The following is a 12,009-nucleotide window of genomic DNA, read 5'->3' as shown; positions in this document are numbered from 1 at the left end:
TGAACAAGCTGATTGGGGAGGCAGGCTCTGTTGTTGGTTTGGGCTTGGGCTCTGTTTAGAAAGTGCTAGAGGAGAGGAGGTTCTCTAAATTGGGGACCATACTGTCTGATAAGAGTCACCCACCGAACTCTATCTTCTCCTGTCAGAGGAGCTATGTGAGCTCCAGGTTCCGCTCACTGAACTCCAGAAAATGTGGCTGCGATAAGACCAAAATAACATTTTTTGAAAACGAAATTGTCACGGATGGAAATGGAGCTGGGTGACCAAATGCATTTTGGACCAGGGTTTATTGAGGGAAAAGGTAATTGGAAGGGAGGATGAGGGGAACAAACCAACAGAACCGGCAAACTAACATAACTTAACGGCGACAGAGTGACCGGGGTAACCGACAGACCAACTTGGAGACAAACTAACAAAACCGAAAGACAACCCGACGAGACTACAGGCAAGAGACAAGTACAATCCTACAGAGGAGTGAGGGGCAGACAGGACTTAAATACAGGACAAGTAACAAGAGGCAGGTGACTGTGATTACATCGATTGTGAGGTAACACAGGAGGAGAGGGGCGATGCGAACAGAAAATATGGATATGCACATAATAAAACAACCGAGGACAAGTCTTGACAGAAATGAAAATGAAATGAAACAACAAAACAAAATGGCATTATATGTACTTTTAAAGGGTGCAACGCCGCGCACTGCTCCCTGCTCCCGGAAAGAGGAAGCAAGCAACAATGAACTGGATTTCAAAATAAAGTCGCGTCTAATGTCCGAAGTCAAACACGGCGATATAAATCGATGTTTACCTTTAGCATCGATGCCAATAAATCGTAGAGCATTATATCGATTAATCGATGTGTATCGATGTATCGTTACACCCCTAATATATATATATATTAGTGTGTTGTGAGCAGAGCAGGCACGTGAAAGGGGAGTCGACAACTAGTATGCGGCTCCTGGGCTGGTGCTATGGCTAGTGTCCAAAAAGACGAGGAAATTTGCTCCCCTTTAGGCTTCAAGTCATTCGTTTGGAAGCACTTTGGATTCCAAAGAAAAGATGGCTCAACGGACAAGACACGTGCAGTTTGTAAATCCTGCCATGCGGTGAACAAATATTCAGGGAGCACAAATCTCGCCGCACATTTAAAGATAAAACACGACATCAAAGTTCAGTGTTAAAATAAGCACTTTGTATGCTACAATACTCTTGTAATTTCCTAAATAAAGAGTTTGCAGTACCTTGTTGATTTTGCGTATGAATTGTTATAAATCAGGATATTGTTCTATATTTTTTATTTAAAAAAAATATATATCGATCGTAGAGCACTATATCGTGATATATCGTGAATGAATCGCAGCAGGCTTTAAGATATCGGCAAATATCGTATCGTAGTTCTTTGTATCGATATGATATCGTATCGTGACAAAACCCGCGATTTACACCCCTAATATATATATATATATATATATATATATATATATATATATATATAGTGATCCCTCATTTATCGCGGAGAAATGGCGACCTATATATGCTTTTTTTTCACGTTATTGTGCATTTTATGGCTAATGCGACCTATATTCCGGCGCGACTTTTAGTCCGAAAATTATGGTAGGTCAAGTTAGCGTTACTCAAAAACTGCAGGAATCCATTTGTGTGGAAACTTTATGTGATAAGGTGGGTTGATCTTTCACAGTATATTAATTTTTTTGGAACAAAACATCATGATACAAAACATAGCCTAATACTGTAAATTCTACGTGGCATAATTCCTTACTTTGGGAATATGAAGTCTATAAACCTGACTTGGAATTTGTGGGGGAGGGGACAGGTTTGTCATCCTGAACTACTACCCTAATCTGTTCTTAGAGGAGAGAGGCTTAGCGAAACCTCAGATTAGATAGAGAGCAACGTCTCATTAGAGAGGGGAGTCCAACCGAATCAGTAATTTCTATTATATATTTATTCAGTTAGTTTCACCCTACAATTTCCTAAATTGATTGCATTTATTATCTCTTTTAACAAATACATTTTTTGTTTAGCATTTTCCTCATGATGAAGGACAGACTGGCACAGCTCAAGGAGGTAGGCAGAATGCTAATGGTTCTACCCTAAGGGTATAGGCTCTTGTGAGGACAACCTTTGTGTTGTTGTTGTCAACTCAATATCCCGTTGGGATGATTTATTATGCACATCACTGTTGCTCATCAACTAAATTAATGTATTAATATGAAACCTGACTGAGAAGCAAACTCTATAAATATACCATAGGTTAAAAATCGCTTGTTCAAACCCAATGTATGACCTATTGCAGTGGTTCTCAAACCGGGGTACGTGTACTCCTGGGGCCATGTGAAGGGGTTACCTGAGATTTTGAAAAGTATTTAAACTATAGTACCAATTGTGCAAAAATCCTTAAAATTAATCAATAAATTATTTGAGTATTTCAAGAAAATTCATTTATAAAGAGAAAATTATATTATGTAGGCAATTCAAGATAAGTTATTCCAGTGTACACCAGCCACAATTTAAGAGAATTCAAAAGAACAAACAGAAGTTAAAAACAGAAGCTTAGAAATTAAATATTTAAAAATATAATATAATCTCCTCAATACCAGAATTGTTCAACACAACTTGTTATATGCCACCTAACATCACATGAAAATCAGTTGAAAAACTTTTAAAATGTAGTTTTCTTTTTGAAAATAGATCATTGCTAGATTTACTTTATTATGATCCCAAAAAAAGGACACCTCATACCAAACATCTTTCTATGTGCTCAAATCTTTTAAATTATAGTCTTTTTTTTTTTGCGAGGGACAACTATTCAAATTTGATCTGAAAATTATGGCACAGCACTATGTTGTAAATCTTTCTTTCTTTCTTTCTTTCTTTCTTTCTTTCTTTCTTTCTTTCTTTCTTTCTTTCTTTCTTTCTTTCTTTCTTTCTTTCTTTCTTTCTTTCTTTCTTTCTTTCTTTCTTTCTTTCTTGACCAGACACTAAACAAAGTTTTGTGTTTTTACATTGAGCACATGAAGTACATAACTGATGCTTTAAAGAATGCATACTGATGTAGATATAGCTTAAACAGTCTGAATCTCCTCTTTAATGTACATATTCCGATATGGTTTCAGACAAGTGATGTTGGAGGGGATGACGTTGAGGTTCCCATGCAGAATGAGGATTTTATGGAAGATTTTTTTGCCCAGGTATTTTTCTTAATTAATGTTAATTTGATCAAAATATAAGTTGTTTTTCATATGGTCTGTATGTGGCTCTTTTTTTAGATTGAGGATATCCGCTACAGTATTGAAAAGACTGATGACAGCATAACAGAAATAAAAAAACTCTACTCCACCATCTTATCCTCCCCCACATCTGACCAGAGTAAATTACCTTCAGTTTCACACTGACTCACGCGCGTGCACACGTGCACACACACACGCACACACGCACACACGCACACACGTATGTATACACACACACATGTACGCACACGCACACATGCACGCATGCACACACACAAAGACGTATGCGCACACACACTTGCCCCCCCCCCCCCCCACACACACACTCAAAACCACCAGACCAACAACAGGTGCTTAAATTCACAATCATTTCTCTGCAGTGCTGTATGTTCATATCCTTATAGTACGTCAGCACTCATTGTACCTTGCATGGTCTCTCCGTTGATACCCCCCCTTCCCTATTCCTATTTCTGTATTTAGAAACACAGGATGATCTTGAAGCAGTGACCAATGAGATTAAGAAATCTGCCAACAACGCAAGAAACAAGCTCAAGAGTCAGTACGCTACCTTGTATTGTGTTGGGCAAGAGAGCAGGCAGACGGACGGACGGACAGATGGGCGGGTGGGCGTCTGCGAGGGCGGACAGACAGACAGACAGACAGACAGACAGACAGACTTACAGACTTACAGACAGACTGACAGATAGATGGGTAAGTACGTTTAGTGTTAAAATAGTGTACGGACCACGTAAGGCTGTACTCCAAACATTTGTTGTACTGTATTTTTGTGGTTTTATGTACCGTTTTAGACAAACTTGGACAAATTGCTTTGAAATGCTTTTTGACGCTTCTTCTGGAACAGTCGAGATCCGGGGATCTACTGTAAATGAGATGCAAGGTTTTGTTGGTTCCAAGAGTGACCTGTGAAGATAGAATTCGTTCACTCATTCAAATGGGTATAGGAAATAAAAAATAAAATTCAGCACGGCGATACACTGGTTAGCACGTCTGCCTCACAGTTCAGAGGGTGCGGATTCGATTCCGCCTCTGTCTCACCCAGAGTGGAGTTTCTATGTTCTCCCCGTGCCGGCGTGTTTTTTCTCTGGGCCCTTCATCACAACCCCTCCACATCACAAAAAGGCCGATTGAGCATCGAATTGCCCGTCGATGTGAGTGCAAGTTTGTCTCTGTGTGGCCTGCGATTGGCAGGCAACCAGTTCAGATGACTTCTGGGATAGGTTCCAGCACGCTCACGACTCCCATGGGGACAATCAGTACAGAAAACGGATGGATGGATAATGGCAGACTCGGATGAGATTATGTGATGTCATTGGAATCAGCGTTATGTCTTCAAGGTTTCTGTTCTCGCGAGTCCACTTCATATGACAGTTACAAAGTTAAACCATGTATGAGTTTTTAACCAAGCATAGAAGTTTTATGCTAAGACTGACTACTACTTCAACCTGCCTGTACCGGGCCCAAGGCCCAGCTAAAGGAAAAAAACACCAAGTATGATGCTTCCACCACCAATCTTAACTAAGTATTGTGTTATTTTGAAGACGAGCAGTGTTGTGTTTGCACCAAACACCGTTTGGTATTTTGGTCTCTATCACTCCCTCCGGATAGACTACACCAGAGTTTTTTACAGTAGACGTATAGTCTTCATTTGTCACCTTTGTCTCAGTCAAACTACAAACAGACATAGAATCATATAAAACATACACTCAGAAAAAGCAATAAAAGAAATGTCCAACAAACACAAACAAACTTCAGCATCAACAACGTGACAAGCAACTACAGGACTGTCTCAGAAAGTTAGAATATTGTGATGAAGTTCTTTATTTTCTGTAATGCAATTAAAAAAACAAAAATGTCATACATTCTGGATTCATTACAAGTGAACTGAAATATTGCAAGCCTTTTATTATTTTAATTTTGCTGATTATGGCTTACAGCTTTAGAAAACTCAAAAATCCAATCTCAAAATAGTAGAATATTTCCTCCGACCAAGTTAAATAAAAGATTTATAACAGCAAAACAAAATCAAACATGTGAAAATGTCCATTAATGCACTCAGTACTTGGTTGAGAATCCTTTTGCATGGATTACTGCATCTTTGCGGCGTGGCATGGAGGCAATCAGCCTCTGGCATTGCTGAGGTGTTATGGATGCCCAGGATGCTTCAATAGCTGCCTTTAGCTCATTTGCATTGTTGGGTCTGGTGTCTTTCAGTTTGTTCTTCTCAATACCCCACAAATTCTCTATGGGGTTCAGGTCAGGAGAATTGGCAGGCCAATCGAGGACAGTAATGCCATGATCAGTACACCATTTACTGGTGGTTTTGGCACTATGAGTAGGTGCCAGATCATGCTGGAAAATGAAAATCATCATCTCCAAATAGCTCTTCAGCAGATGGAAGCATGTAGTGCTCTAAAATCTGCATTTACTCTACTTGATGGACTTGATGAAACACAGTGGACCAACACCTGCAGCTGACATGGCTCCCCAAACCATTGCTGACTGTGGGAACTTCACACTGGATTTCAAGCAACTTGGATTTTGCTTCTCTCCAGCCTTTCTCCAGACTCTGGCACCTTGGCTTCCAAATGAAATACAAAACTTGCTTTCGTCTGAAAAGAGGACTTTGGACCTCTTCTTTTCCATAGCCCAAGTCAGACGCTTCTTCCGTTGTCTTGAGTTCAGAAGTGGCTTGACCATGGGAATACGGCTATTGTAGCCAATTTCCTGGACACGTCTGTGAACAGTGGCTTTTGATACCTGGACTCCAGCTTCAGTCAACTGTCTTTGAACCTCCCCCAAATTCTGGAAGCGACTCTTCTTTACAATGCTGTTAAGGGTGCGGTCATCTCTCTTGGTTGTGCAGGGTTTCCTGCTACATTTCCCCCTTCCAACAGACTTTTTGTGGATGTGTTTTGAAACTGCACTCTGTAAACAGCTTGCTCTTTGAGAAATTTCTTGTGTCTTACCCTCCTGATGGAGGGTGTCACTGATGGTCCTCTGGACAGCAGTCAGATCAGCAGTCTTCCCCATGCTTGTGATTTAGTTTACTGAACCAAGCTGAGTGTTTTTCAAGCCTCAGGAAACCCTTGCAGGTGTTTCGAGTTAATTAGACCAATGGTCCCCAACCTTTTTTACGCCACGGACCGGTTACATGTCAGAAATATTTTCGCGGACCGGCATTTATATAAATAAATAATACATTTATATAAATAAATAAATAAATAAATAATACATTTATAATAAATATATAAATACGATGAAATAAAATGATACGACTGACATAAAAACAAGTACAAATGACAAAAATAAAACTCACCATTACGTTGAATTAGTGGGAGCACTGAGTTTGTTTCTCAGAAACGAGCCGGTCCCATCTAGACGTAATCGGAGACAATGACACCCGAAGTGATTAAGGTTTGTCTTTTATTGCAGGATGCTTGGTCTCCATGTGTGGAAGCAGTTTTGAATGCTTCATTGCCTGGTTAGTTAGCCTGTCGCCACATATTAGCTTTGCGGGCTCGACTGAGGAAACATGTCACGTGACCGGGACGAGTGTCTGGACCTGAATAATTAATCGTCGATTAAAAATAAAATTCTGTGCGGCTTGGCGGCCCGGTACCAAGTGACCCACGGACCGGTACCGGTCCGCGGCCCGGTGGTTGGGGACCACTGAATTAGACGATTCAAGTGATTAGTTGAATACCCTACTAGTAAAATAATAAAAGGCTTGCAATATTTCAGTTGATTTGTAATGAATCCAGAATGTATGAAATGTTTGTTTTTTTAATTGAAAATAAAGAACTTTATCACAATATTCAAATTTTCTGAGACAGTCCCGTATGTCGTACCTCGATGGCTGCACAACACCAAAAAGGGAACGAGTCTAAATCTTTACAGACAGCAATGGAACGCAAACACGAACAGGAAGTGCCACCGCCAAACGGGTCCCCAGTGCAACAAATCAAGTACATACTCAGTACTGGCCCAGGTGCAAGTCACAATCCGCGAAAGAAACTCTGAATACAAAACATGCATACAATAATAATCATAATCCAAACAAATAAATGACAAATATAATTTGGCAGTTAAAGTTCCTTCTTCAGCTTGACAAAATTTAGTACCACAGGTGTCCACCAGCAAGTTCGAGGATTGCCACTATGATAGGCACCAACCACCTTATGGCCACATTTCCGATCAGATGCCCCAACAATGGTGATATGAAATATGATTCAGGGTTAATGTTTTTGACCTAATCTCAAAATTTATGATTGGAGCAAACAGTGCTCATCATTCAAAGTAGTACACAAAGGCTGTTGCTTACATTTATTTTAAGAAGCCAAATTACTTTTAACAAGTGTTTGAAGGTGATTGGTTCAGCCACATCCTGTTAAACAAGGAGTGCACATTTACAACAATATGAGCTCTGTTATTTTGTTTTACTTCCATCCATCTTTCTTGTTCCGATTATCTGGGGTTGGGACGCGGGGGCAGCACCCGAAGATGAAGGGAGGCTACCCTATCGTTCACCGGGGTGAACCCCAATGTGCAGGCACCAAGCCGGGGGGCAATAAGTGTGCCCACACCTGCTCAACACCTCTCACCGTGGGCAACTTCAGAATGAAAGAGAGTTCAGCCTCTCTCAAGAGACCTTGTACCAGAACCCAAACTGTGTGTGGAGGCAAGTCCGACTATGTCTAGTCGGAACTTTTCTGCCTCGCACACCAGCTCCCCTTTCCAGCCAGAGAGGTGACATTCCATGTTCCAAGAGCCAGCTTCTGCAGCCAAGGATCGAACTTGCCAAGGTCCCCACCTTTGGCCGCCGCCCAGCTCACTTAGCACCCGACCCCTTTGGCCCCTCCCACAGGTGTTGAGCCCATTGGAAGGGGGACCCACGTTTCCTTTTCAGGCTGTGCCTGGCCGGGCCCCATTGGCGAAGGCCTGGCCACCAGACGCTCGCCTTTGAGCCCCGACTCCAGGCCTGGCTCCAGAGGGTGGGCTCTGGTGACCCGCGTCCGGGCGAGGGAAAACGAAATACATTTATTTTATTCTTCATAAGGGTTTCTTGTGAGCCGTGCTTTGTCTGACCCCTCACCTAGGACCCTTTGACCATTGGTGACCCTGCCAGGGGCATAAAGCCCCAGACAATTGGCTCCTTGGATCATTAAGACACGCAAACCCCTCCACCACGATAAGGTGACGACTCACGGGGGAAGTTTTACTTCACCATCCAAAAATGTTTGTTTTCCAGTGGAGTTGTACAGGCTATAGACCACATTAATTATGGAAAAGCTTCCGAAATTGTATTACATCTGGCATTTGAACACAGTTGTGTAGAATATTTATCTAGTGCTCATAAATAATACTATTATAACTATATTATAATTCTAACTATTCCACCAGAAACATGTTGATGTTTTTCTTGAGAAGTGAAAAAGAAAAAAGATTTCACATATGTACTCATGTACAGTATGCACAAATATTCAAACAGGCATTGAACACCAGCTCGAGACAAACAAAGATGAGAGGGCCTCTGCTGACCTCAGGATAAGAAAATCACAGGTTAGAACAGCAAACATCTAGAGCGGGGGTGCTCATTAAGTAGATCTAAGGGAGCATCGGCTGCTCTAATGGCTTTACCTCAGTCACTGCCAGTCCTTCCAATTTTCATTGACATAGAGTGGAGCCTTGGTTTTCGAACGTCCCAGTTCTCGAACAAATCGGTATTCGAACAAAAAATTTGAGATTTTTGCTTCGGATGTCGGACGAAATTTCGGTTGTCGACTGCCAACTGACTCCGTTCGTTATTACATTCTCGTTACTCTGAGGATTGCATCAACTCTAATCATGCCTCCAAAGGAAGCAAGTGGGAGCAGTAAAGCTGATCATGGCGAAAAGAGGAAAGTAGAGCGCAAAACGGTTGAGTTTAAAAAAGACTTAATCGAAAAATGTCTGGTGTGCATGTGTCAGAGTTGGCGCGGGAGTTTTGCATCGCAAAATCGACAATCAGCTCGATCCTAAAAAACAAAGACGCTCCTAAAGGAAGTGATGTTGCGAGAGGAGGGGCGACTGTGCTTACCAACAAACCTTTGCTCTTTGATGCGCTTTTTTTCCCTCAATTTAAAAAGATATCTTTTACTATTAGAATGAAACACACAAGCGAGTTGCTACAGATACGGCAATACATTCCCCAGCCTAGCCTACTCTAATAATTCAGTTTATTATTTATATTATTTGTTTATACATTACCTACTCACTTATTTATGCAGTTTATGGTGTAAAATAATGAAAAAATGCTTTAGAAACGCGTTTTATTTGGCTTGGAACGGATTTTTTTTCCCCATTTTTTGTAGTGGAAAAACATGATTCAGAATTCGAATGATTCACTTCTCAAAAAGCCTTCTGGAACGGATTGTGGTCGAAAACCGAGGCTCCACTGTAGCTGCCTGCCAACGGCATTGAATGCGTTAAAAAAAAGCATACTTCCGTTTATAACCCATTGTTACTTGATTGACATACAGGGCAGCCAGTCATACGCTTGTTGCATGCCTTTTGGTGCCTTACCATGGATGTACATTATATTTACATACATATTAGTTGGGGCAAATACCATTTTATAAGTAGCTTGTATGCTTAAAATTGTGGGCACCCCTGACCTAGTGAAAAGCAGTGTGATGTGTTCTTATTATGTACTATACATTAAATCAGTGCTCTAGGATTGCTTGCATGTGTAATATATTACTGCAATTACAATCTTCAAATGATGTGGTTCTAAAACGCCTTGTGCTCTAATTATTTATTAGTATTTTCTTTTAATTGTTTATTGATAATTTGACAGAGAACAACACATTTTTTCCGAAACGTGTGATTTACTCAACAGTTTCAAATGCGAAAAACATTTGGAGAATTAATGGCTCCTACAAACAAAATGGTAACACATCAATCAAGCAACCAATCAACCAATCAACCAATCAATCAATCAATCAATCAATCAATCAATCAATCAATCAATCAATCAATCAAACCTGTTGTACTAACAAGGTGCAGCCAGGACAGCGTTTGCCAAATGCGCAAAATTGCTACACATTTCATTTTGTGCATTCTAAAAGCAGTACCGTTTTTTTCCGTGTATAGTGCGCCCCCATGTATAATACGCACCCTAAAAATGGCATGCTGATGCTGGAAAAAAGCCTGTACCCATGTATAATACGCACCCAATTTTTATGATTTTTTTTTATTTTATTTTTTTATTTTTTATTTTTTAAGTCCCAATGATCGTCACACACGCAGGGAGGCAATGGGTCCCATTTTTATAGTCTTTGGTATGGTCTTAACTAGGCTGGATGTAATTTTTTTTGTTGGCGTTGATTTCTCCGACTGCCCGTAAACGCACCACCGCGCTCCGTGCGCGCACGGGACAGCAAACGAGCAGGTGATCGAGCAAGCGTCTGATACGAGAGCATTGCGGTCGCATGGAGCGTGTTTGAAGTGAATAGCAGAGAAGAAAGGAACAAGGCAAAGTGTTGTGAAATAAAATATTACCTGTAATACGGATTTAGGTAGAGAACTGAACTCTCGCTCTTTATATAGCTGACGTGTCTTGCGCATCCGTTCTGCGCATCTGTAATGGCGGCCTCCGTATGATATCCGGTTTGCGTGTGTGCGCGTGTGCGTGTGTGCGCGTGTGTGCGAGAGCGAGAGAGAGCGAGAGAGAGAGCGCGAGAGAGAACGCTCAACCGTAGCGCGCCGCCGACCGCCCAACTGCACCGCGCTGGTCGATTATTGTGACAGAGCCGTCGCTGAAATTTAGAAGATATTTTTAAAGTCCTGATGTACTTTCTAAAATTTAAGTGGACCTCAAAGCGCACTGCGCAGGGAGCTTAATTTGGTGTGGTCGCGCAACCGCAGCGCGCCGGGCGCTCACTGTCGCATTGCTTAAAGAGCGCCTTTGTGTTTTAGGATGAACAGCAGAGACCAAAGGAACAAGGCAAAGTGTTGTGAAATAAAATATTACCTGTAATACGCATTTTGTTATTTGCTGATTGAAACTGCTAATTAAACTGTGAATTGAAACTAATAGGAAGAAAACAACTCTCGCTCTTTATATAGCTGACGTGTCTTGCCCATCCGTTCTGTGCATTTTATTTCACAACACTTTGCCTTGTTCCTTTCTTCTCTGCTGTTCACTTCAAACACGCTCCATGCGACCGCAATGCTCTCGTATCAGACAAGGCTTGCTCGATCACCTGCTCGTTTGCTGTCCCGTGCGCGCACGGAGCGCGGTGGTGCGTTTACGGGCAGTCGGAGAAATCAATGCCAACAAAAAAAATTACATCCAGCCTAGTTAAGACCATACCAAAGACTATAAAAATGGGACCCATTGCCTCCCTGCGTGTGTGACGATCATTGGGACTTAAAAAAAAAAAATAATAATAATAATTTTTTTTTTTGTACCCATGTATAATGCGCACCCCAGATTTTAGGACAATAAATTAGTTAAATTTTGCGCACTATACACGGAAAAAAACGGTATATGTAAATAGATACATTTTGCAAATTAGTTAGATTAGTGATTCAATCCTGATTAAGGAATGAATTTTGCATTTTACTTGTCTGAAAGCCATGTGCAAAAAATGCAGCACCGCTGAGCCGCAGGCAAAATGGAAGGCAAGTGCCAACTTTGAAATACCAGAAACAAAACATTATCGCAACCTATTCTATTCAGCCAAGCAATTTTCTAA

At 41.1% G+C, this 12,009-nt stretch overlaps 1 protein-coding gene across 1 annotated transcript in view; it reads left to right on the top strand.

The window, feature by feature from the left end:
• LOC133150952 (syntaxin-3-like) overlaps positions 1-12,009 on the top strand; it is a 75,373-nt gene that overhangs the window by 42,037 nt on the left and 21,327 nt on the right. Inside the window, exons 2-6 of the mRNA XM_061273592.1 lie at positions 2,045-2,087; positions 3,137-3,211; positions 3,290-3,389; positions 3,731-3,805; positions 8,760-8,830. Coding sequence (XP_061129576.1) covers positions 2,055-2,087; positions 3,137-3,211; positions 3,290-3,389; positions 3,731-3,805; positions 8,760-8,830 — 354 coding nt within the window. The 5' untranslated portion in view covers positions 2,045-2,054. The remainder of the gene's footprint in view (positions 1-2,044; positions 2,088-3,136; positions 3,212-3,289; positions 3,390-3,730; positions 3,806-8,759; positions 8,831-12,009) is intronic.

The sequence above is a fragment of the Syngnathus typhle genome, linkage group LG3 (assembly GCF_033458585.1).
Source record: "Syngnathus typhle isolate RoL2023-S1 ecotype Sweden linkage group LG3, RoL_Styp_1.0, whole genome shotgun sequence".
NCBI lineage: Eukaryota > Metazoa > Chordata > Actinopteri > Syngnathiformes > Syngnathidae > Syngnathus > Syngnathus typhle.
This window is presented reverse-complemented; position numbering and strand designations above follow the sequence as displayed.